This window comes from Anomaloglossus baeobatrachus, unplaced genomic scaffold (genome assembly GCF_048569485.1).
Source record: "Anomaloglossus baeobatrachus isolate aAnoBae1 unplaced genomic scaffold, aAnoBae1.hap1 Scaffold_2366, whole genome shotgun sequence".
Taxonomy (NCBI): Eukaryota; Metazoa; Chordata; class Amphibia; order Anura; family Aromobatidae; genus Anomaloglossus; species Anomaloglossus baeobatrachus.
Window position 1 is genome coordinate 200,412 of NW_027442031.1, and position 26,720 is coordinate 227,131.

General features: G+C 52.8%; 1 protein-coding gene across 1 annotated transcript in view; it reads right to left on the reverse strand.

Moving 5' to 3' along the window:
* Positions 1–25,750, reverse strand: part of LOC142261665 (carbonic anhydrase 9-like) — a 96,367-nt gene extending 70,617 nt beyond the window's left edge. Inside the window, exons 1-2 of the mRNA XM_075332134.1 lie at positions 25,699–25,750; positions 10,715–10,872 (exon numbers count right to left, since the gene is read on the reverse strand). Coding sequence (XP_075188249.1) covers positions 10,715–10,872; positions 25,699–25,750 — 210 coding nt within the window. The remainder of the gene's footprint in view (positions 1–10,714; positions 10,873–25,698) is intronic.
* Between the last annotated feature and the right edge of the window lie 970 nt (positions 25,751–26,720).

Consider the following 26,720-nt stretch of genomic DNA (forward strand, 5'->3'; position numbering starts at 1 on the left):
AGGCTCGGTGCAGGGATCAGGCTAGGGGCAGGGATCAGGCTAGGGGCAGAGATCAGGCTAGGGGAAGAGATCAGGCTAGGGGCAGGGATCAGGCTAGGGGCAGGGATCAGGCTAGGGGCAGGGATCAGGCAAGGGGCAGGGATCAGGCTCGGTGCAGAGATCAGGCTAGGGGAAGAGATCAGGCTAGGGGCAGGGATCAGGCTAGGGGCAGGGATCAGGCTAGGGGCAGGGATCAGGCTAGGGGCAGGGATCAGGCTCGGTGCAGGGATCAGGCTCGGTGCAGGGATCAGGCTAGGGGCAGGGATCAGGCTAGGGCAGAGATCAGGCTAGGGGAAGAGATCAGGCTAGGGGCAGGGATCAGGCTAGGGGCAGGGATCAGGCTAGGGGCAGGGATCAGGCTAGGGGCAGGGATCAGGCTCGGTGCAGGGATCAGGCTCGGTGCAGGGATCAGGCTCGGTGCAGGAATCAGGCTAGGGGCAGAGATCAGGCTAGGGGCAGAGATCAGGCTAGGGGCAGGGATCAGGCTAGGGGCAGGGATCAGGCTAGGGGCAGGGATCAGGCTCGGTGCAGGGATCAGGCTCGGTGCAGGGATCAGGCTCGGTGCAGGGATCAGGCTAGGGGCAGGGATCAGGCTAGGGGCAGAGATCAGGCTAGGGGCAGGGATCAGGCTAGGGGAAGAGATCAGGCTAGGAGCAGGGATCAGGCTGAGGGCAGGGATCAGGCTAGGGGCAGGGATCAGGCTAGAGGCAGGGATCAGGCTAGGGGCAGGGATCAGGCTAGGGGCAGGGATCAGGCTGAGGGCAGGGATCCGGCTAGGGGCAGGGATCAGGCTGAGGGCAGGGATCAGGCTGAGGGCAGGGATCAGGCTAGGGGCAGGGATCAGGCTAGGGGCAGGGATCAGGCTGAGGGCAGGGATCAGGCTGAGGGCAGGGATCAGGCTGAGGGCAGGGATCAGGCTAGGGGCAGGGATCAGGCTGAGGGCAGGGATCAGGCTAGGGGCAGAGATCAGGCTAGGGGCAGAGATCAGGCTAGGGGCAGGGATCAGGCTAGGGGCAGGGATCAGGCTCGGTGCAGGGATCAGGCTCGGTGCAGGGATCAGGCTAGCGGAAGAGATCAGGCTAGGGGCAGAGATCAGGCTAGGGGCAGGGATCAGGCTAGGGGCAGAGATCAGACTAGGGGCAGGGATCAGGCTAGGGGCAGGGATCAGGCTAGGGGAAGGGACCAGGCTAGGGGAAGAGATCAGGCTAGGGGCAGGGATCAGGCTAGGGGCAGGGATCAGGCTAGGGGAAGAGATCAGGCTAGGGGCAGGGATCAGGCTAGGGGCAGGGATCAGGCTAGGGGAAGGGACCAGGAACAGGATGTGTCGTTGCTTACCAATTAATCAGAGAGTCAGCAAAGCAAAAGGTACTAAAAATTGTGGTCACAATTAAAAAATAACTTTTAATGTTTAAATTTTTAAAAAGAATTTATACCACACACCATAAATGGTTGTAAAACCAACCAACTAATTAGAGCTAATGTTTAAGCTCCTATCATTACCCAGTCAAGGACACTGTATAGCCAGTAGTAATGGTTCTACTGGAATAACACCAATTGAGACAAAAATTGTCCCGTATGTGACATATAGATTAGTAATCCATAGCATAGACAAACATTAAGCAGGTGTGATCCCACTACAATACCGATGTTAGAGACCAAAAAATATTATTGTCTCCCAAATATTATACATAAGCTACAAACTGCAGCGATCAATAACCAAAAATATGGTCAAATGAAGCAAAGACTTGTTTTTAGTTGTCCAGTGGCAGGGGGGGGCACCAATCAGCCTCACAATACCCCTTGGCTGGCAACAGTCTGACCTGATGTTTTCTTAGACCTCCCTGTCCTAAAAAACAAAAGGACACACAGATTGGATTCAGGCAGGCACCCACAACGGGCACAATCAACACGGACACGAGGCAAGTGGCAGATGAAATACCCAAATACCCAAATGGAATTTAACAAAGGGGAGAGGGGAGGTATGTTAGAAAGGGGGGGGGGGGGGAGGGCCCTGCAACAGTCCCTACTCGGCCCTGTACTTCCCCTACCTACCAACGGAGTGTAACAACACCTTAAAGTACCGGGTGCCCCCGCTCCACGGTGGCTGTCCCTGAGGGTCCCTAACATGGCCCTAGGAGCTACAGGAAGCACCCAAAGGTAAGTGTCTCATTAAGACCCCACGGTGTTTGGGTCTTCAATGTATAAATCCATTTGCACTCCCGTTGGAGGATCAACCGATCCCAGTCTCCCCCTCGGGTCGGGTAGTTTATGAGATCGATTCCCATGAAAGTTAGCCCTGAGATGTCACTGTTGTGCACAACTTCCATGTGTTTAGCTAGGGGAGTATCCCTCTTATTAGCTATATCTCTAAGGTGTTCCCCCACCCTTCTCCTGAACTCCCTTCTCGTCTTGCCTACATATTCCAGTCCACAGCCACATCTTGCTTTATAGACAACACCCCTCGAGCGACAATTTATGAAATTCCTGATGTCAAAAGAGCAACCAGTCGCGGAGCTAGAGAAGGTCCTTCCGGTCTCGATGTGCGGACATGCCACGCACCCCTTACATCGAAAACACCCCTTGAGCTCAGTTCGTAGCCAGGTGTTATCTTTTGGGCGAATGAAGTGACTGTGGACTACTCTATCACCGATAGAGCGACCTCTCTTATAGGTACATTTTGGATGGTTACCCACCACATCACCTATGTCCACGTCCATCTTAAGGATTGGCCAATGCCGTTCCAAGATCTTACGTATTTCGGCGGACCCATTGGTGAAGGTGGAGATGAAATGGAATTTACCATCCGTTGTCTTGTTCTTTTTGTGCGAGGGGACTAATAGGCTAGATCTTTCCCTGGATTGTGCTGCTTGATAGGCTTTAGAAAGGACATGGTCAGGATATCCCCTTTCCCTAAACCGGCTGCGTAGATCATCCGCTTGTCGGGAAAAGTTTAAAGGGGTGGAACAATTCCGTCGTGCCCGCAGATATTGTCCCTTGGGGATGCCTGCCCTAAGAGGTAGAGGATGATTGCTCTCCCAGCGTAGAAGTGCATTGGAGGAGCTAGGTTTGCGAAATGTGTTAGTCGTTAGGGTTCCATCAACATTTTTTGTCACCAGAATGTCCAAAAAAGACAGCTCTCTTTCGTCACATTGGGCGGTAAAACCTAGCCCCAGGGGATTGTGATTGATCTCGGAGACAAATTGTAAAAATGTCTCCTTGGTACCCCCGCCATAGCACGAATACGTCGTCTATGTAGCGGGTCCATAATACAATCCTGTCCAAATCATAAGGGGAATCTTCCCCAAAAATAAGGTTCTCTTCCCACCAGCCCAGGAGCAGATTGGCGTAAGATGGTGCACATGGACAGCCCATGGCCGTGCCCCTGAGCTGGTGGAAGAAGAACCCGTCAAAAAGAAAAAAATTTTTCATGAGACAGAAAGAGAGCAATCTGATTAGCCACGCGTTGTGTCTTATGAAGTGACAGCCTCGCCCTTTCAAGAAATACTCCACCGCTCTCAATCCATCCTCGTGCACGATCGAGGAGTACAAGGCCTCTACATCAACCGAGCACAGGATGGTGTCATTATCTAGCACCACATCTTCAATCTTCCTCAAAAAATCCGTTGAATCCAAAGTGAATGAATTCAAGGAACTCACGAACGGTTTGAGGATATGATCGAGATAGGTACCGATGTTCTGACAAAGGCCCCCCACCCCAGACACAATTGGTCTGCCTTTGAGGGGTGTGAGGCCTTTGTGAACCTTGGGGAGACAATAGAAAGTGGCCAGTGTAGGAAACGGAGGAAACAGGAAATCATATTCATTTTTATCTATGAGTTTGGCTTCCAAACCTTCTAATAGAAGTACTTTAAGTTCTGCTTTGAATTCATTAAGAGGATTGCAATAAATGTAGGTCTACCCCCAGGAACACTCCTGCTGGTCTTGAAACTGATTTTTCTTCAACTGATACTGAGGCCTCGGATAGTGAAAAACGTAACAAGAACTCTAGAGGAAGGCAGCGTGGTAGAGGAGGGAGAGGAAGAGGTAGGGGGTTCCACAACGACAACTCAGGAGTGCGTTTTTTAGATCAGGGGTATTACCTGAGAAGTCAATCGCGCCCACCCAATCAGACAGACAACCACAGGTCTTGAATCTGTCCTCACGGGTTTTGAGTACGGAAGAGATGTGCGTGTTGAGCAGAGGCCTTTCCTTTGTTCCCACTTCAGACTTCCAGCTGTTTGATAGTATTAAAGACCTACATTTATTTGCTAGGAAGCTGAAGTGGCACAAACATTTTGTAAAGGAAGAAAAACGCACGAGCAAAGAATTGGGGGTACCTGAGGCCCTTTTAGGAGACATACGACTACTTTACCATCTGTCAGACGCGGACCCAAACCTTAGTGGCGAAGGTCCATTTACGTCTCTCAAGAACAAAAGTCGTCGTATGCCTCCTAATCTGTTTGATCAGTCTACAATAGACGTTTTTGTTGAGCAAGTCTCAATGGATTTTGAAAATTTGGCCCGCCAGAAAAAACGCAAAATGTTTAATTTGACCAGATCTGAAGTGATGGCCTTGCGTACCTTGGAACAAGACCGCTCGATTGTAATAAAAAGTTCAGATAAAGGGGGCAACATAGTGGTACAGGACCTGGAGGATTACAGGAATATGTGTTTGACTATCCTTAATAACACTAGTAACTATAAGAGATTGAAACACAATCCTCTTAATGAATTCAAAGCAGAACTTAAAGTACTTCTATTAGAAGGTTTGGAAGCCAAACTCATAGATAAAAATGAATATGATTTCCTTGTTTCCTCCGTTTCCTACACTGGCCACTTTCTATTGTCTCCCCAAGGTTCACAAAGGCCTCACACCCCTCAAAGGCAGACCAATTGTGTCTGGGGTGGGGGGCCTTTGTCAGAACATCGGTACCTATCTCGATCATATCCTCAAACCGTTCGTGAGTTCCTTGAATTCATTCACTTTGGATTCAACGGATTTTTTGAGGAAGATTGAAGATGTGGTGCTAGATAATGACACCATCCTGTGCTCGGTTGATGTAGAGGCCTTGTACTCCTCGATCGTGCACGAGGATGGATTGAGAGCGGTGGAGTATTTCTTGAAAGGGCGAGGCTGTCACTTCATAAGACACAACGCGTGGCTAATCAGATTGCTCTCTTTCTGTCTCATGAAAAAATTTTTTCTTTTTGACGGGTTCTTCTTCCACCAGCTCAGGGGCACGGCCATGGGCTGTCCATGTGCACCATCTTACGCCAATCTGCTCCTGGGCTGGTGGGAAGAGAACCTTATTTTTGGGGAAGATTCCCCTTATGATTTGGACAGGATTGTATTATGGACCCGCTACATAGACGACGTATTCGTGCTATGGCGGGGTACCAAGGAGACATTTTTACAATTTGTCTCCGAGATCAATCACAATCCCCTGGGGCTAGGTTTTACCGCCCAATGTGACGAAAGAGAGCTGTCTTTTTTGGACATTCTGGTGACAAAAAATGTTGATGGAACCCTAACGACTAACACATTTCGCAAACCTAGCTCCTCCAATGCACTTCTACGCTGGGAGAGCAATCATCCTCTACCTCTTAGGGCAGGCATCCCCAAGGGACAATATCTGCGGGCACGACGGAATTGTTCCACCCCTTTAAACTTTTCCCGACAAGCGGATGATCTACGCAGCCGGTTTAGGGAAAGGGGATATCCTGACCATGTCCTTTCTAAAGCCTATCAAGCAGCACAATCCAGGGAAAGATCTAGCCTATTAGTCCCCTCGCACAAAAAGAACAAGACAACGGATGGTAAATTCCATTTCATCTCCACCTTCACCAATGGGTCCGCCGAAATACGTAAGATCTTGGAACGGCATTGGCCAATCCTTAAGATGGACGTGGACATTGGTGATGTGGTGGGTAACCATCCAAAATGTACCTATAAGAGAGGTCGCTCTATCGGTGATAGAGTAGTCCACAGTCACTTCATTCGCCCAAAAGATAACACCTGGCTACGAACTGAGCTCAAGGGGTGTTTTCGATGTAAGGGGTGCGTGGCATGTCCGCACATCGAGACCGGAAGGACCTTCTCTAGCTCCGCGACTGGTTGCTCTTTTGACATCAGGAATTTCATAAATTGTCGCTCGAGGGGTGTTGTCTATAAAGCAAGATGTGGCTGTGGACTGGAATATGTAGGCAAGACGAGAAGGGAGTTCAGGAGAAGGGTGGGGGAACACCTTAGAGATATAGCTAATAAGAGGGATACTCCCCTAGCTAAACACATGGAAGTTGTGCACAACAGTGACATCTCAGGGCTAACTTTCATGGGAATCGATCTCATAAACTACCCGACCCGAGGGGGAGACTGGGATCGGTTGATCCTCCAACGGGAGTGCAAATGGATTTATACATTGAAGACCCAAACACCGTGGGGTCTTAATGAGACACTTACCTTTGGGTGCTTCCTGTAGCTCCTAGGGCCATGTTAGGGACCCTCAGGGACAGCCACCGTGGAGCGGGGGCACCCGGTACTTTAAGGTGTTGTTACACTCCGTTGGTAGGTAGGGGAAGTACAGGGCCGAGTAGGGACTGTTGCAGGGCCCTCCCCCCCCCCCCCCTTTCTAACATACCTCCCCTCTCCCCTTTGTTAAATTCCATTTGGGTATTTGGGTATTTCATCTGCCACTTGCCTCGTGTCCGTGTTGATTGTGCCCGTTGTGGGTGCCTGCCTGAATCCAATCTGTGTGTCCTTTTGTTTTTTAGGACAGGGAGGTCTAAGAAAACATCAGGTCAGACTGTTGCCAGCCAAGGGGTATTGTGAGGCTGATTGGTGCCCCCCCCTGCCACTGGACAACTAAAAACAAGTCTTTGCTTCATTTGACCATATTTTTGGTTATTGATCGCTGCAGTTTGTAGCTTATGTATAATATTTGGGAGACAATAATATTTTTTGGTCTCTAACATCGGTATTGTAGTGGGATCACACCTGCTTAATGTTTGTCTATGCTATGGATTACTAATCTATATGTCACATACGGGACAATTTTTGTCTCAATTGGTGTTATTCCAGTAGAACCATTACTACTGGCTATACAGTGTCCTTGACTGGGTAATGATAGGAGCTTAAACATTAGCTCTAATTAGTTGGTTGGTTTTACAACCATTTATGGTGTGTGGTATAAATTCTTTTTAAAAATTTAAACATTAAAAGTTATTTTTTAATTGTGATCACAATTTTTAGTACCTTTTGCTTTGCTGACTCTCTAGGGGAAGGGACCAGGCTAGGGGAAGAGATCAGGCTAGGGGCAGAGATCAGGCTAGGGGCAGGGATCAGGCTAGGGGCAGAGATCAGGCTAGGGGCAGGGATCAGGCTAGGGGAAGAGATCAGGCTAGGGGCAGGGATCAGGCTAGGGGCAGAGATCAGGCTAGGGGAAGAGATCAGGCTAGGGGCAGAGATCAGGCTAGGGGAAGAGATCAGGCTAGGGGCAGGGATCAGGCTAGGGGCAGGGATCAGGCTAGGGGCAGCGATTAGGCTAGGGGCAGAGATCAGGCTAGGGGCAGAAATCAGGCTAGGGGCAGAGATCAGGCTAGGGGCAGAGATCAGGCTAGGGGCAGGGATCAGGCTCGGTGCAGGGATCAGGCTAGGGGCATGGATCAGGCTAGGGGCAGGGATCAGGCTCGGTGCAGGGATCAGGCTCGGTGCAGGGATTAGGCTCGGTGCAGGGATCAGGCTAGGGGCAGGGATCAGGCTAGGGGCAGAGATCAGGCTAGGGGCAGAGATCAGGCTAGGGGAAGAGATCAGGCTAGGGGAAGAGATCAGGCTAGGGGCAGGGATCAGGCTAGGGGCAGCGATTAGGCTCGGTGCAGGGATCAGGCTCGGTGCAGGGATCAGGCTCGGTGCAGGGATCAGGCTAGGGGCAGAGATCAGGCTAGGGGCAGAAATCAGGCTAGGGGCAGAGATCAGGCTAGGGGCAGAGATCAGGCTAGGGGCAGGGATCAGGCTCGGTGCAGGGATCAGGCTAGGGGCATGGATCAGGCTAGGGGCAGGGATCAGGCTCGGTGCAGGGATCAGGCTCGGTGCAGGGATTAGGCTCGGTGCAGGGATCAGGCTAGGGGCAGGGATCAGGCTAGGGGCAGAGATCAGGCTAGGGGCAGAGATCAGGCTAGGGGAAGAGATCAGGCTAGGGGAAGAGATCAGGCTGAGGGCAGGGATCAGGCTAGGGGCAGGGATCAGGCTAGGGGCAGGGATCAGGCTAGCGGCAGGGATCAGGCTAGGAGCAGGGATCAGGCTGAGGACAGGGATCAGGCTGAGGACAGGGATCAGGCTAGTGGCAGGGATCCGGCTAGGGGCAGGGATCAGGCTGAGGGCAGGGATCAGGCTGAGGGCAGGGATCAGGCTAGGGGCAGGGATCAGGCTAGGGGCAGGGATCAGGCTGAGGGCAGGGATCAGGCTGAGGGCAGGGATCAGGCTAGGAGCAGGGATCAGGCTGAGGGCAGGGATCAGGCTGAGGGCAGGGATCAGGCTAGGGGCAGGGATCAGGCTAAGGGCAGAGATCAGGCTAGGGGCAGGGATCAGGCTAGGGGCAGGGATCAGGCTGAGGGCAGGGATCAGGCTAGGGGCAGGGATCAGGCTGAGGGCAGGGATCAGGCTAGGGGCAGGGATCAGGCTGAGGGCAGGAATCAGGCTGAGGGCAGGTATCAGGCTGAGGGCAGGGATCAGGCTGAGGGCAGGGTTCAGGCTAGGGGCAGGGATCAGGCTGAGGGCAGGAATCAGGCTGAGGGCAGGGATCAGGCTGAGGGCAGAGATCAGGCTAGGGGCAGGGATCAGGCTAGGGGCAGGGATCAGGCTAGGGGAAGGGATCAGGCTAGGGGCAGAGATCAGGCTAGGGGCAGGGATCAGGCTAGGGGAAGGGATCAGGCTAGGGGCAGGGATCAGGCTGAGGGCAGGGATCAGGCTAGGGGCAGGGATCAGGCTAGGGGCAGGGATCAGGCTAGGGGCAGAGATCAGGCTAGGGGCAGGGATCAGGCTAGGGGCAGGGATCAGGCTAGGGGCAGGGATCAGGCTGAGGGCAGGGATCGAGCTAGGGGCAGGGATCAGGCTGGGGGCAGGGATCAGGCTGGGGGCAGGGATCAGGCTGGGGGCAGGGATCAGGCTGAGGGCAGGGATCAGGCTAGGGGCAGGGATCAGGCTGAGGGCAGGGATCAGGATAGGGGCAGGGATCAGGCTGAGGGCAGGGATCAGGCTGAGGACAGGGATCAGGATAGGGGAAGGGATCAGGCTAGGGGCAGGGACAGGCTCAGGCAGGTATTAGGCTGAAGGCAGGGATCAGGCTGAGGGCAGGGATCAGGCTGAGGGCAGGGATCAGGCTGAGGACAGGGATCAGGATAGGGGAAGGGATCAGGCTAGGGGCAGGGACAGGCTCAGGCAGGTATTAGGCTGAAGGCAGGGATCAGGCTGAGGGCAGGGATCAGGCTGAGGACAGGGATCAGGATAGGGGAAGGGATCAGGATAGGGACAGGGATCAGGCTAGTGGCAGGGATCAGGCTGAGGGCAGGGATCAGGCTGAGGGCAGGGATTAGGCTAGGGGCAGGGATCAGGCTAGGGGCAGGGATCAGGCTAGGGGCAGGGATCAGGCTCGGTACAGGGATCAGGCTCGGTGCAGGGATCAGGCTCGGTGCAGGGATCAGGCTAGGGGCAGGGATCGGGCTCGGTGCAGGGATCAGGCTAGGGGCAGGGATCAGGCTAGGGGCAGAGATCAGGCTCAGTGCAGGGATCAGGCTCGGAGCAGGGATCAGGCTAGGGGCAGGGATCAGGCTCGGTGCAGGGATCAGGCTAGGGGCAGGGATCAGGCTCGGTGCAGGGATCAGGCTCGGTGCAGGGATCAGGCTCGGTGCAGGGATCAGGCTTGGTGTAGGGATCACTCTTGGTGCAGGGATCGGGCTCGGTGCAGAGATCAGTTCGGTGTAGGGATCAGGCTTGGTGTAGGGATCACTCTCGGTGTAGGGATCAGGCTCAGTGCAGGGATCAGGCTTGGTGTAGGGATCACTCTCGGTGCAGGGATCGGGCTAGGGGCAGGGATCAGGCTCGGTGCAGGGATCAGGCTAGGGGCAGGGATCAGGCTAGGGGCAGGGATCAGACTCAGGGCAGGGATCGGGCTCGGTGCAGGGATCACGCTCGGTGCAGGGATCAGGCTCAGTGCAGGGATCAGGCTTGGTGTAGGGATCACTCTTGGTGCAGGGATCGGGCTCGGTGCAGGGATCAGGCTAGGGGCAGGGATCAGGCTCGGTGCAGGGATCAGGCTCAGTGCAGGGATCAGGCTTGGTGTAGGGATCACTCTTGGTGCAGGGATCGGGCTCGGTGCAGGGATCAGGCTAGGGGCAGGGATCAGGCTCGGTGCAGGGATCAGGCTAGGGGCAGGGATCAGGCTAGGGGCAGGGATCAGACTCAGGGCAGGGATCGGGCTCGGTGCAGGGATCACGCTCGGTGCAGGGATCACGCTCGGTGCAGGGATCACGCTCGGTGCAGGGATCGGGCTCGGTGCAGGGATCAGCATAGGGGCAGGGATCAGGCTCGGTGCAGGGATCACGCTCGGTTCAGGGATCACTCTCGGTGCAGGGATCGGGCTCGGGGCACAGATAAGATTTAGTGTTGCTATTAGGCTCTGACCTGTCTGGCGGACACCGGAATGGTTTGGTTGAACACGGTCCAGTTGACGGTTTGGAAGCACGGCGGAGTAGTGAGAGAGCCATTATAGCGGAAGTATCTGTCCAGACGCTGCGGTAACAATCCACGGATATCAAAGCCAGGAATCTCTGTGCTGTGTCCTGTGATAGAAAAATACAAGAGCAGATGACGAGGACGGCCGACATTACACATGGCAGGGGCGTCCCCCGGGGTGCAGCGCTCAGTGATATCAGCGCACTCCGAAACTGTCCTGGGGCTGAATGACATATCTCTACGTAGATCGGTAAATTCCATACTCACCATCGCTTCGGTCTTTCCTTCCTTTATCCTGATGTGTGAGGGGTTAAATCCAACATCTCTGTCTCCTAATGAGGTGCAGCAGGTGAGGTGTGTGATATAAGCCCAGCCCTGGCACAGGGACAACCGAATCTCTGAGCGGACATTGCTGAGAGAGGGGCTGCAGACTGAGTATACGGTATGTGCACACGCTGCTGATTAGCTGCAGACTGACTATATGGTATGTGCACACGCTGCTGATTAGCTGCAGACTGAGTATACGGTATGTGCACACGCTGCTGATTAGCTGCAGACTGAGTATACGGTATGTGCGCACGCTGCTGATTAGCTGCAGACTGAGTACATGGTATATGCGCACGCTGCTGATTAGCTGCAGACTGAGTATATGGTACATGCACACGCTGCTGATTAGCTGCAGACTGAGTATATGGTATGTGCACACACTGCTGATTAGCTGCAGACTGAGTACATGGTATATGCGCACGCTGCTGATTAGCTGCAGACTGAGTATATGGTATGTGCACACGCTGCTGATTAGCTGCAGACTGAGTATACGGTATGTGCACACGCTGCTGATTAGCTGCAGACTGAGTATATGGTACATGCACACGCTGCTGATCTGCAGACTGAGTATATGGTATGTGCGCACGCTGCTGATTAGCTGCAGACTGAGTATACGGTATGTGCGCACGCTGCTGATTAGCTGCAGACTGAGTATATGGTATGTGCGCACGCTGCTGATTAGCTGCAGACTGAGTATATGGTATGTGCACACGCTGCTGATTAGCTGCAGACTGAGTATATGGTATGTGCGCACGCTGCTGATTAGCTTAAGACTGAGTATATGGTATGTGCGCACGCTGATGATTAGCTGCAGACTGAGTATATGGTATGTGTGCACGCTGCTGATTAGCTGCAGACTGAGTATATGGTATGTGTACACGCTGCTGATTAGCTGCAGACTGAGTATATGGTATGTGCACACGCTGCTGATTAGCTGCAGACTGAGTATATGGTATGTGCGCACGCTGCTGATTAGCTGCAGACTGAGTATATGCTATGTGCGCACGCTGCTGATTAGCTGCAGACTGAGTATACGGTATGTGCGCACGCTGCTGATTAGGTGCAGACTGAGTATATGGTATGTGCGCACGCTGCTGATTAGCTGCAGACTGAGTATACGGTATGTGCCCACACTGCTGATTAGCTGCAGACTGAGTATATGGTATGTGCGCACGCTGCTGATTAGCTGCAGACTGAGTATATGGTATGTGCGCACGCTGCTGATTAGCTTAAGACTGAGTATATGGTATGTGCGCACGCTGCTGATTAGCTGCAGACTGAGTATATGGTATGTGCGCACGCTGCTGATTAGCTTAAGACTGAGTATATGGTATGTGCGCACGCTGATGATTAGCTGCAGACTGAGTATATGGTATGTGTGCACGCTGCTGATTAGCTGCAGACTGAGTATATGGTATGTGTACACGCTGCTGATTAGCTGCAGACTGAGTATATGGTATGTGCACACGCTGCTGATTAGCTGCAGACTGAGTATATGGTATGTGCGCACGCTGCTGATTAGCTGCAGACTGAGTATATGCTATGTGCGCACGCTGCTGATTAGCTGCAGACTGAGTATACGGTATGTGCGCACGCTGCTGATTAGGTGCAGACTGAGTATATGGTATGTGCGCACGCTGCTGATTAGCTGCAGACTGAGTATACGGTATGTGCCCACACTGCTGATTAGCTGCAGACTGAGTATATGGTATGTGCGCACGCTGCTGATTAGCTGCAGACTGAGTATATGGTATGTGCGCACGCTGCTGATTAGGTGCAGACTGAGTATATGGTATGTGCGCACGCTGCTGATTAGCTGCAGACTGAGTATATGGTATGTGCGCACGCTGCTGATTAGGTGCAGACTGAGTATATGGTATGTGCGCACGCTGCTGATTAGCTGCAGACTGAGTATATGGTATGTGCACACGCTGCTGATTAGCTGCAGACTGAGTATATGGTATGTGCACACGCTGCTGATTAGCTGCAGACTGAGTATATGGTATGTGCGCACGCTGCTGATTAGCTTAAGACTGAGTATATGGTATGTGCACACGCTGCTGATTAGGTGCAGACTGAGTATATGGTATGTGCGCACGCTGCTGATTAGCTGCAGACTGAGCATATGGTATGTGCACATGCTGCTGATTAGCTGCAGACTGAGTATATGGTATGTGCGCATGCTGCTGATTAGCTGCAGACTGAGTGTATGGTATGTGCGCACGCTGCTGATTAGCTGCAGACTGAGTATATGGTATGTACGCACGCTGCTGATTAGCTGCAGACTGAGTATATGGTATGTGCGCACGCTGCTGATTAGCTGCAGACTGAGTATATGGTATGTGCGCACGCTGCTGATTAGCTGCAGACTGAGTATATGGTATGTGCGCACGCTGCTGATTAGCTGCAGACTGAGTATATGGTATGTGTGCATGCTGCTGATTAGCTGCAGACTGAGTACATGGTATGTGCGCACGCTGCTGATTAGCTGCAGACTGAGTATATGGTATGTGCGCACGCTGCTGATTAGCTGCAGACTGAGTATATGGTATGTGCACACGCTGCTGATTAGGTGCAGACTGAGTATATGGTATGTGCGCACGCTGCTGATTAGCTGCAGACTGAGTATATGGAATGTGCACATGCTGCTGATTAGGTGCAGACTGAGTATATGGTATGTGCGCACGCTGCTGATTAGCTGCAGACTGAGTATATGGAATGTGCACATGCTGCTGATTAGCTGAAGACTGAGTATATGGTATGTGCACACGCTGCTGATTAGCTGAAGACTGAGTATATGGTATGTGCGCACGCTGCTGATTAGCTGAAGACTGAGTATATGGTATGTGCACACGCTGCTGATTAGCTGAAGACTGAGTATATGGTATGTGCGCACGCTGCTGATTAGCTGCAGACTGAGTATATGGTATGTGCGCACGCTGCTGATTAGCTGAAGACTGAGTATATGGTATGTGTGCATGCTGCTGATTAGCTGCAGACTGAGTACATGGTATGTGCGCACGCTGCTGATTAGCTGCAGACTGAGTATATGGTATGTGCGCACGCTGCTGATTAGCTGCAGACTGAGTATATGGTATGTGCACACGCTGCTGATTAGGTGCAGACTGAGTATATGGTATGTGCGCACGCTGCTGATTAGCTGCAGACTGAGTATATGGAATGTGCACATGCTGCTGATTAGGTGCAGACTGAGTATATGGTATGTGCGCACGCTGCTGATTAGCTGCAGACTGAGTATATGGAATGTGCACATGCTGCTGATTAGCTGAAGACTGAGTATATGGTATGTGCACACGCTGCTGATTAGCTGAAGACTGAGTATATGGTATGTGCGCACGCTGCTGATTAGCTGAAGACTGAATATATGGTATGTGCACACGCTGCTGATTAGCTGAAGACTGAGTATATGGTATGTGCGCACGCTGCTGATTAGCTGCAGACTGAGTATATGGTATGTGCGCACGCTGCTGATTAGCTGAAGACTGAGTATATGGTATGTGTGCATGCTGCTGATTAGCTGCAGACTGAGTACATGGTATGTGCGCACGCTGCTGATTAGCTGAAGACTGAGTATATGGTATGTGCGCACGCTGCTGATTAGCTGCAGACTGAGTATATGGTATGTGCACACGCTGCTGATGAGCTGCAGACTGAGTATATGGTATGTGCACACGCTGCTGATTAGCTGCAGACTGAGTACATGGTATGTGCACACGCTGCTGATTAGCTGCAGACTGAGTATATGGTATGTGTGCATGCTGCTGATTAGCTGCAGACTGAGTACATGGTATGTGCACACGCTGCTGATGAGCTGCAGACTGAGTATATGGTATGTGCGCACGCTGCTGATTAGCTGCAGACTGAGTATATGGAATGTGCGCACGCTGCTGATTAGCTGCAGACTGAGTACATGGTATGTGCGCACGCTGCTGATTAGCTGAAGACTGAGTATATGGTATGTGCGCACGCTGCTGATTAGCTGAAGACTGAGTATATGGTATGTGCACACGCTGCTGATTAGCTACAGACTGAGTATATGGTATGTGTGCATGCTGCTGATTAGGTGCAGACTGAGTATATGGTATGTGCGCACGCTGCTGATTAGCTGAAGACTGAGTATATGGTATGTGCGCACGCTGCTGATTAGCTGCAGACTGAGTATATGGTATGTGCGCACGCTGCTGATTAGCTGCAGACTGAGTATATGGTATGTGCGCACGCTGCTGATTAGCTGCAGACTGAGTATATGGTATGTGTGCATGCTGCTGATTAGCTGCAGACTGAGTACATGGTATGTGCGCACGCTGCTGATTAGCTGCAGACTGAGTATATGGTATGTGCGCACGCTGCTGATTAGCTGCAGACTGAGTATATGGTATGTGCACATGCTGCTGATTATATCAAGAGAGAAAGAAAGTTGAATGCCAATCCCTATCATATCAGTTTGATCTCGACGATTTCTGATGTATCAGTAGAATTTTTGGATTTGAAGATCTCTCTGCAGGATTGTAGATTGGTCACCTCCCTCCATCGTAAAGTGACAGCCACGAACAGCATTTTACATTTTTCGAGTTTCCATCCCCCTCATGTCCGAAGGGGGATCCCTAAAGGACAGTATATGCGGATTAGAAGGAACTGTAGTAGCCTAGAGGGCTTTAATCACCATGCTCAGGATTTGACTCAGAGACTCCGTAAAAGGGGCTATCCACGCAGTGGCGTAGCTACTGCTTTTGCCGTCCGGGGCGGTCGTCAAATTTGCCGCCCCCCTCTTTTGGCCGTTGATAATCCAGAAATTTTCAAAAATTTGGAAAACCATCAAAATATTTATTTTTCATGGAACTACAATCAAAGATCTAATTGTAGACTGCTGCTATTAGTCCTAGACTTTCACCTTTTTACACACATTATATTATACACACACACAGCTCTGCTGCATACATACAGACACACACAGCTCTGCTGCATACATACAGACACACAAAACTCTGCTGCATACATACATACAGACACACACAGCTCTGCTGCATACATACAGACACACAACTCTGCAGCATACATACAGACAGACACACACAACTCTGTTGCACACAGACACACACAGCTCTGCTGCATACATACATACAGACACACACAGCTCTGCTGCATACATACAGAGGCACAACTCTGCAGCATACATACAGACAGACACACACAACTCTGCTGCATACAGACACACACAGCTGCATACATACAGACAGACACACAACTCTGCAGCATACATACAGACACACAACTCTGTAGCTGCTGCATACATGAATACATACAGACACACACAACTCTGCTGCATACATACAGACACACACAGCTCTGCTGCATACATACAGACACACAACTCTGCAGCATACACACAGACAGACACACACAACTCTGCTGCATACAGACACACACAACTGCATACGTACAGACAGACACACAACTCTGCAGCATACATACAGACACACACAACTCTGTAGCTGCTGCATACATGAATACATACAGACACACACAACTCTGCTGCATACATACAGACACACACAGCTCTACTGCATTTATACAGACACACACAGCTCTACTGCATTTATACAGACAACTCTGCTGCATACATACAGGCACACAAAACTCTGCTGCATACATACATACAGACACACACAGCTCTGCTGCATACAGACACACAAAACTCTGCTGCATACATACATACAGACACACACAGCTCTGCTGCATACCGACACACACAACTGCATACATACAGACAGACACACAACTCTGCAGCATACATACAGACAACTCTGCAGCATACATACAGACAGACACACACAACTCTGCTGCATACAGACACACACAACTGCATACATACAGACAGACACACAACTCTGCAGCATACATACAGACACACACAACTCTGTAGCTGCTGCATACATGAATACATACAGACACACACAACTCTGCTGCATACATACAGACACACACAGCTCTACTGCACATATAGAGACAACTCTGCAGCATACATAGAGACACACAACTCTGCTGCATACAGACACACAACTGCATACAGACACACAACTCTGCAGCATACATACAGACACACACAGCTCTACTGCATTTATACAGACACACAGCTCTACTGCATACCGACAGACACAAAACTCTGCAGCATACATACAGACACACACAACTCTGCAGCTGCTGCATACATATATATATATATATATATACATACAGGCACACACAACTCTGTAGCTGCTGCATACATTCATACATACACACAACTCTAGCTGCTGCATACATGCATACATACAGACACACAACTCTGCTGCATACAGACACACAACTGCATACAGACACACAACTCTGCAGCATACATACAGACACACACAGCTCTACTGCATTTATACAGACACACAGCTCTACTGCATACCGACAGACACAAAACTCTGCAGCATACATACAGACACACACAACTCTGCAGCTGCTGCATACATATATATATATACATACAGGCACACACAACTCTGTAGCTGCTGCATACATTCATACATACACACAACTCTAGCTGCTGCATACATGCATACATACAGACACACAACACTGTAGCTGCTGCATACATGCATACAGACACAACTCTGCTACATACAGACAGACACACACAGCTCTACTGCATACATACATACACACACAACTCTGCTGCACATATAGACACACACATGGCTTTTGGGGGCCCGCACATGCGGCTGCTGCAGAGCTGAGGCTGCACCAAGCACAGGGCAGATGTAGCAGAGCTGAGGCTGCACCAAGCACAGGGCAGATGTAGAGGAGCTGAGCCTGCACCAAGCACAGGGCAGATGTAGAGGAGCTGAGCCTGCACCAAGCACAGGGCAGATGTAGAGGAGCTGAGCCTGCACCAAGCACAGGGCAGATGTAGAGGAGCTGAGCCTGCACCAAGCACAGGGCAGATGTAGAGGAGCTGAGCCTGCACCAGACACAGGGCAGATGTAGCAGAGCTGAGGCTGCACCAAGCAAAGGGCAGATGTAGCAGAGCTGAGCCTACACCAAGCACAGTGCAGATGTAGCAGAGCTGAGCCTGCACCAGACACAGGGCAGATGTAGCAGAGCTGAGCCTGCACCAGACACAGGGCAGGTGTAGTAGAGCTGAGCCTGCACCAGACACAGGGCAGATGTAGCAGAGCTGAGCCTGCACCAAGCAAAGGGCAGATGTAGCAGAGCTGAGCCTACACCAAGCACAGGGCAGATGTAGCAGAGCTGAGCCTGCACCAGACACAGGGCAGATGTAGCAGAGCTGAGCCTGCACCAGACACAGGGCAGGTGTAGTAGAGCTGAGCCCGCACCAGACACAGGGCAGATGTAGCAGAGCTGAGGCTGTACCAAGCACAGGGAAGATGTAGCGGAGCTGAGCCTGCACAAAGCACAGGAAAGATGTAGAGGAGCTGAGCCTGCACCAAGCACAGGGCAGATGTAGCAGAGCTGAGCCTGCACCAGACACAGGGCAGATGTAGCAGAGCTGAGCCTGCACCAGACACAGGGCAGATGTAGCAGAGCTGAGCCTGCACCAGACACAGTGCAGATGTAGCAGAGCTGAGCCTGCACCAGACACAGGGCAGATGTAGCAGAGCTGAGCCTGCACCAGACACAGGGCAGGTGTAGTAGAGCTGAGCCTGCACCAGACACAGGGCAGATGTAGCAGAGCTGAGGCTGCACCAAGCAAAGGGCAGATGTAGCAGAGCTGAGCCTACACCAAGCACAGGGCAGATGTAGCAGAGCTGAGCCTGCACCAGACACAGGGCAGATGTAGCAGAGCTGAGCCTGCACCAGACACAGGGCAGGTGTAGTAGAGCTGAGCCCGCACCAGACACAGGGCAGATGTAGCAGAGCTGAGGCTGTACCAAGCACAGGGAAGATGTAGCGGAGCTGAGCCTGCACAAAGCACAGGAAAGATGTAGAGGAGCTGAGCCTGCACCAAGCACAGGGCAGATGTAGCAGAGCTGAGCTTGCACCAGACACAGGGCAGATGTAGCAGAGCTGAGCCTGCACCAGACACAGGGCAGGTGTAGCAGAGCTGAGCCTGCACCACACACAGGGCAGGTGTAGCAGAGCTGAGCCTGCACCGAGCACAGGGCAGATGTAGCAGAGCTGAGCCTACACCAAGCACAGTGCAGATGTAGCAGGGCTGAGCCTGCACCAGACACAGGTCAGGTGTAGCAGAGCTGAGCCTGCACCAGACACAGGGCAGATGTAGCAGAGCTGAGCCTGCACCAGACACAGGGCAGGTGTAGCAGAGCTGAGCTTGCACCAGACACAGGGCAGATGTAGCAGAGCTGAGGCTGTGTCATGATGTATGTAGTTTTCTCCATCCCATATTTTTTGTATAAGATGCCATGTGATGTATTTTACCTTCTCACTGTATTTGCTGTAATACTATGTCAGGATGTGATGTCACTTTCCTTTGGTTGTACTTACTGAACACTTTGAAATGTCTTGGGATGTAAGTGACCATACCTTCCTCCCAGCCTGTATCATATTGCAATCAGGCTTCAGCAGTAGCTATTGTCATTGATTTGGTGGGGGTTGCATATATATATTGTTCTTCTCAGCATGGGACTTCTCCAATCTACAACTTGGTAAACAGAACAGAGCCAGCAGTCTAAAGTCCATTCATGCATCAAATGGCCAGGGAGAGGTGTGCCCACCTAAGGGGCTGATCCCAGGAGAGAAGAACATGTTAGTTCAGTTAGTTGGATCTCGGCTGGAGACGTACTAGGATCTATAGCTGAGGCTGGATCCTGGGGTCTGTGTGTGTGGACTGTTACAGACTGGAGATCCGCGGCCACGTGGGGTTATGCTTTGTTGAGTGAAGGGTGAGGACCTGTGCTAAGGCCAGCTCCTTATCGCCTGTACATGGACGATTGGACTTTGAGGACTTTTGCATTCTCCTTGGTGCCCCCGGACCTATTTCCTTTGTGTGGACTCTAAAGAACCATTTTAATATTGCATGTTTTATGCTCCCTGCCTCATTAAATCTTCTTGGATTGTTCCTTGGCCTGGCGTCCCTTACTGCTCTGTCGCATACCCCGTCACAGGCTGCACCAAGCAAAGGGCAGATGTAGCAGAGCTGAGCCAGCACCAAGCACAGGGCAGATGTAGCAGAGCTGAGCCTGCACCAGACACAGGGCAGATGTAGCAGAGCTGAGCCTGCACCAGACACAGGGCAGGTGTAGCAGAGCTGAGCCTGCACCGAGCACAGGGCAGATGTAGCAGAGCTGAGCCTACACCAAGCACAGTGCAGATGTAGCAGGGCTGAGCCTGCACCAGACACAGGGCAGATGTAGCAGAGCTGAGCCTGCACAAGACACAGGGCAGGTGTAGCAGAGCTGAGCCTGCACCAGACACAGGGCAGATGTAGCAGAGCTGAGGCTGCACCAAGCAAAGGGCAGATGTAGCAGAGCTGAGCCTACACCAAGCACAGGGCAGATGTAGCAGGGCTGAGCCTGCACCAGACACAGGGCAGATGTAGCAGAGCTGAGCCTGCACCAGACACAGGTCAGGTGTAGCAGAGCTGAGCCTGCACCAGACACAGGGCAGATGTAGCAGAGCTGAGGCTGTGTCATGATGTATGTGCTTTTCTCCATCCCATATTTCTTGTATAAGATGCCATGTGATGTATTTTACCTTCTCACTGTATTTGCTGTAATACTATGTCAGGATGTGATGTCACTTTCCTTTGGTTGTACTTACTGAACACTTTGAAATGTCTTGGGATGTAAGTGACCATACCTTCCTCCCAGCCTGTATCATATTGCAATCAGGCTTCAGCAGTAGCTATTGTCATTGATTTGGTGGGGGTTGCATATATATATTGTTCTTCTCAGCATGGGACTTCTCCAATCTACAACTTGGTAAACAGAACAGAGCCAGCAGTCTAAAGTCCATTCATGCATCAAATGGCCAGGGGGAGGTGTGCCCACCTAAGGGGCTGATCCCAGGAGAGAAGAACATGTTAGTTCAGTTAGTTGGATCTCGGCTGGAGACGTACTAGGATCTATAGCTGAGGCTGGATCCTGGGGTCTGTGTGTGTGGACTGTTACAGACTGGAGATCCGCGGCCACGTGGGGTTATGCTTTGTTGAGTAAAGGGTGAGGACCTGTGCTAAGGCCAGCTCCTTATCGCCTGTACATGGACGATTGGACTTTGAGGACTTTTGCATTCTCCTTGGCGCCCCCGGACCTATTTCCTTTGTGTGGACTCTAAAGAACCATTTTAATATTGCATGTTTTATGCTCCCTGCCTCATTAAATCTTCTTGGATTGTTCCTTGGCCTGGCGTCCCTTACTGCTCTGTCGCATACCCCGTCACAGGCTGCACCAAGCAAAGGGCAGATGTAGCAGAGCTGAGCCAGCACCAAGCACAGGGCAGATGTAGCAGAGCTGAGCCTGCACCAGACACAGGGCAGATGTAGCAGAGCTGAGGCTGCACCAAGCAAAGGGCAGATGTAGCAGAGCTGAGCCTACACCAAGCACAGGGCAGATGTAGCAGAGCTGAGCCTGCACCAGACACAGGGCAGATGTAGCAGAGCTGAGCCTGCACCAGACACAGGGCAGATGTAGCAGAGCTGAGCCTGCACCAGACACAGGGCAGATGTAGCAGAGCTGAGCCTGCACCAGACACAGGGCAGATGTAGCAGAGCTGAGCCTGCACCAGACACAGGGCAGATGTAGCAGAGCTGAGCCTGCACCAGACACAGGGCAGATGTAGCAGAGCTGAGGCTGCACCAAGCAAAGGGCAGATGTAGCAGAGCTGAGCCTACACCAAGCACAGGGCAGATGTAGCAGAGCTGAGCCTGCACCAGACACAGGGCAGATATAGCAGAGCTGAGCCTGCACCAGACACAGGGCAGATGTAGCAGAGCTGAGCCTGCACCAGACACAGGGCAGATGTAGCAGAGCTGAGGCTGCACCAGACACAGGGCAGGTGTACTAGAGCTGAGCCTGCACCAGACACAGGGCAGATGTAGCAGAGCTGAGCCTGCACCAGACACAGGGCAGATGTAGCAGAGCTGAGGCTGCACCAAGCAAAGGGCAGATGTAGCAGAGCTGAGCCTACACCAAGAACAGGGCAGATGTAGCAGAGCTGAGCCTGCACCAGACACAGGGCAGATGTAGCAGAGCTGAGCCTGCACCAGACACAGGGCAGATGTAGCAGAGCTGAGCCTGCACCAGACACAGGGCAGATGTAGCAGAGCTGAGCCTGCACCAGACACAGGGCAGGTGTAGTAGAGCTGAGCCTGCACCAGACACAGGGCAGATGTAGCAGAGCTGAGGCTGCACCAAGCACAGGGCAGATGTAGCAGAGCTGAGCCTGCACCAAGCACAGGACAGATGTAGCAGAGCTGTGCCTGCACCAAGCACAGGGCAGATGTAGCAGAGCTGTGCCTGCACCAAGCACAGGGCAGATGTAGCAGAGCTGAGCCTGCACCAAGCACAGGGCAGATGTAGCAGAGCTGTGCCTGCACCAAGCACAGGGCAGATGTAGCAGAGCTGAGCCTGCACCAAGCACAGGGCAGATGTAGCAGAGCTGTGCCTGCATCAAGCACAGGGCAGATGTAGCAGAGCTGTGCCTGCACCAAGCACAGGGTAGATGTAGCAGAGCTGAGCCTGCACCAAGCACAGGGCAGATGTAGCAGAGCTGAGCCTGCACCAGACACAGGGCAGGTGTAGTAGAGCTGAGCCTGCACCAGACACAGGGCAGATGTAGCAGAGCTGAGGCTGCACCAAGCACAGGGCAGATGTAGCAGAGCTGAGCCTGCACCAAGCACAGGACAGATGTAGCAGAGCTGTGCCTGCACCAAGCACAGGGCAGATGTAGCAGAGCTGAGCCTACACCAAGCACAGGGCAGATGTAGCAGAGCTGAGCCTGCACCAGACACAGGGCAGATGTAGCAGAGCTGAGCCTGCACCAGACACAGGGCAGATGTAGCAGAGCTGAGCCTGCACCAGACACAGGGCAGATGTAGCAGAGCTGAGCCTGCACCAAGCACAGGGCAGATGTAGCAGAGCTGTGCCTGCACCAAGCACAGGGCAGATGTAGCAGAGCTGAGCCTGCACCAAGCACAGGGCAGATGTAGCAGAGCTGTGCCTGCACCAAGCACAGGGCAGATGTAGCAGAGCTGAGCCTGCACCAAGCACAGGGCAGATGTAGCAGAGCTGTGCCTGCATCAAGCACAGGGCAGATGTAGCAGAGCTGTGCCTGCACCAAGCACAGGGTAGATGTAGCAGAGCTGAGCCTGCACCAAGCACAGGGCAGATGTAGCAGAGCTGAGCCTGCACCAGACACAGGGCAGGTGTAGTAGAGCTGAGCCTGCACCAGACACAGGGCAGATGTAGCAGAGCTGAGGCTGCACCAAGCACAGGGCAGATGTAGCAGAGCTGAGCCTGCACCAAGCACAGGACAGATGTAGCAGAGCTGTGCCTGCACCAAGCACAGGGCAGATGTAGCAGAGCTGTGCCTGCACCAAGCACAGGACAGATGTAGCAGAGCTGTGCCTGCACCAAGCACAGGGCAGATGTAGCAGAGCTGAGCCTACACCAAGCACAGGGCAGATGTAGCAGAGCTGAGCCTGCACCAGACACAGGGCAGATGTAGCAGAGCTGAGCCTGCACCAGACACAGGGCAGATGTAGCAGAGCTGAGCCTGCACCAGACACAGGGCAGATGTAGCAGAGCTGAGCCTGCACCAAGCACAGGGCAGATGTAGCAGAGCTGTGCCTGCACCAAGCACAGGGCAGATGTAGCAGAGCTGAGCCTGCACCAAGCACAGGGCAGATGTAGCAGAGCTGTGCCTGCACCAAGCACAGGGCAGATGTAGCAGAGCTGAGCCTGCACCAAGCACAGGGCAGATGTAGCAGAGCTGTGCCTGCATCAAGCACAGGGCAGATGTAGCAGAGCTGTGCCTGCACCAAGCACAGGGTAGATGTAGCAGAGCTGAGCCTGCACCAAGCACAGGGCAGATGTAGCAGAGCTGAGCCTGCACCAGACACAGGGCAGGTGTAGTAGAGCTGAGCCTGCACCAGACACAGGGCAGATGTAGCAGAGCTGAGGCTGCACCAAGCACAGGGCAGATGTAGCAGAGCTGAGCCTGCACCAAGCACAGGACAGATGTAGCAGAGCTGTGCCTGCACCAAGCACAGGGCAGATGTAGCAGAGCTGTGCCTGCACCAAGCACAGGGCAGATGTAGCAGAGCTGAGCCTGCACCAAGCACAGGGCAGATGTAGCAGAGCTGTGCCTGCACCAAGCACAGGGCAGATGTAGCAGAGCTGAGCCTGCACCAAGCACAGGGCAGATGTAGCAGAGCTGTGCCTGCATCAAGCACAGGGCAGATGTAGCAGAGCTGTGCCTGCACCAAGCACAGGGTAGATGTAGCAGAGCTGAGCCTGCACCAGACACAGGGCAGATGTAGCAGAGCTGAGCCTGCACCAGACACAGGGCAGGTGTAGTAGAGCTGAGCCTGCACCAGACACAGGGCAGATGTAGCAGAGCTGAGGCTGCACCAAGCACAGGGCAGATGTAGCAGAGCTGAGCCTGCACCAAGCACAGGACAGATGTAGCAGAGCTGTGCCTGCACCAAGCACAGGGCAGATGTAGCAGAGCTGTGCCTGCACCAAGCACAGGGCAGATGTAGCAGAGCTGTGCCTGCACCAAGCACAGGGCAGATGTAGCAGAGCTGAGCCTGCACCAAGCACAGGGCAGATGTAGCAGAGCTGTGCCTGCATCAAGCACAGGGCAGATGTAGCAGAGCTGTGCCTGCACCAAGCACAGGGTAGATGTAGCAGAGCTGAGCCTGCACCAAGCACAGGGCAGATGTAGCAGAGCTGAGCCTGCACCGACACACGCGGCTCCTGGGGGCCTGCACACGCAGCTCCTGAGGTGGGGAAAGCCCATGCAGCTCACTGGGGCCCATAAACCGGGTGGCTGGGAGGGAGTATACAGGTCGAAGTGGGGGAGGGGGGTAGCACATACCGCTCGGACACGGATGAGAGGGGGCCCACACAGCGCCGGAGGCCAGCGCTCTGCTGGGGGTTGCTGGCTGGCACTCTTTCATCTCTGTGGGACAGAGCAGGATGCCAGGCGGTAGCTCCTCCCACAGATGAAGCTCAATCCAGCAGGGCACTATGGTCTGCATGCCTTAAAGAGACAGCAGCAACAGTTTCCTGCTGAGGACTCCGGTCCCCGGAATTCGGCCCGGGGGCAGCAGAACTGAAGGCGAGTGGCCAAAATGCCGCCCCCCTGACACGTGCCGCCCCCCTGACACGTGCCGCCCCCTCCGCCCCCCCTTTGCTACTCCACTGTATCTATGGAAAGTGGCATCAGGGTCTTTCCAGTTCTCTAGAAATGTGAATAGGCCTGAACTCTGGGTCACAAGGAAGAAAACCAGCCAAACACTGTGATCTTGATTACAACTTACAACACACAGTGGGAGGCATTCGGAACATCTTGGACCGCAATTGGGGCATCTTACAGAGCGATGGGAGATTGGTACATCACATCCCTGCACGACCCACGTCGATTGCTAGGCGAGCTGACAATCTGAAGAGCCTTCTGACGAAGAGCCATTTCAGAAGACCTGTGACCAGAACGGGCTGAGGAACAAAGTTGAAGGGTACATACCCATGTGGGTCATGTAACGTGTGCCCATTTATGGTGGCCTCTGATAATGTGGAATTATCTATGTGGCACCCTGGACAAGCCAGGGGCCACAGAGAACAACACCAACACACCCCACACTCCCGGTCAGGCACACCGAAGTCAGAACACAAAACCCTTGTTGCCTTCCTACAGGGGCTGATGATCACACCAGAGGGTGGGCCAGGTGGTTGGCCCCGCCCACCGAGGAGTTCACAGTCTTGGAGGCGGGAAAACCAGGCAGATTAGCTTTGGAGAGGAGTGAGGGCAGTTTGAGAAGTGAAAGGGGAAGGAGAGAAGCAGTAAAAGAGCCTGAAGTTGGTCCGGGTGTGTGGCCCGGACAGATCAGCAAGGTTGGCAGACGGTTGTGACCGTCTGCAGGAGTGGCTGATTGGAGTGTACTGCAATGACCGTGGACGGGCGGTGGCCTGGCGGTACCGGACCGGTACACAAAGAGAAGCCAGCACCATCCGGCAGGGGCTTATGGACCCCGGCAAGGCTAGGAGTCGCCGTGAATTTGCCAAATTCATTAGTGAAGGGAACCTCCTGGGTTTCCCAATGACCAAGTCCCGACAGAAGGCAACAGTCCAACCGAGAGAGGGAGACAGCGCCACCGCCAAGGCTAAAGTTCCCAGGGCCAGAGCCTGCGGGCAAAAGGGGCTCCTCCAGCCCATATCCAAGCTGGGGAGCGGGTTACCGGTGGGAAGCCATTGGAACCGTTTACCGTCCAGACACAGTTTTGAATTAAAGCCTGGTACCACAAGGACTTGATGAAGAGCTCCTATACACTGGTTATTACAAAACAATGGGAACTCATGGATTAAGCCTCTGGTTTGTTTTTCTCTGCAGTTCATGGCATGAAGTTATGGATGTTGGACATGGAATTGGGGCCTGACTGATG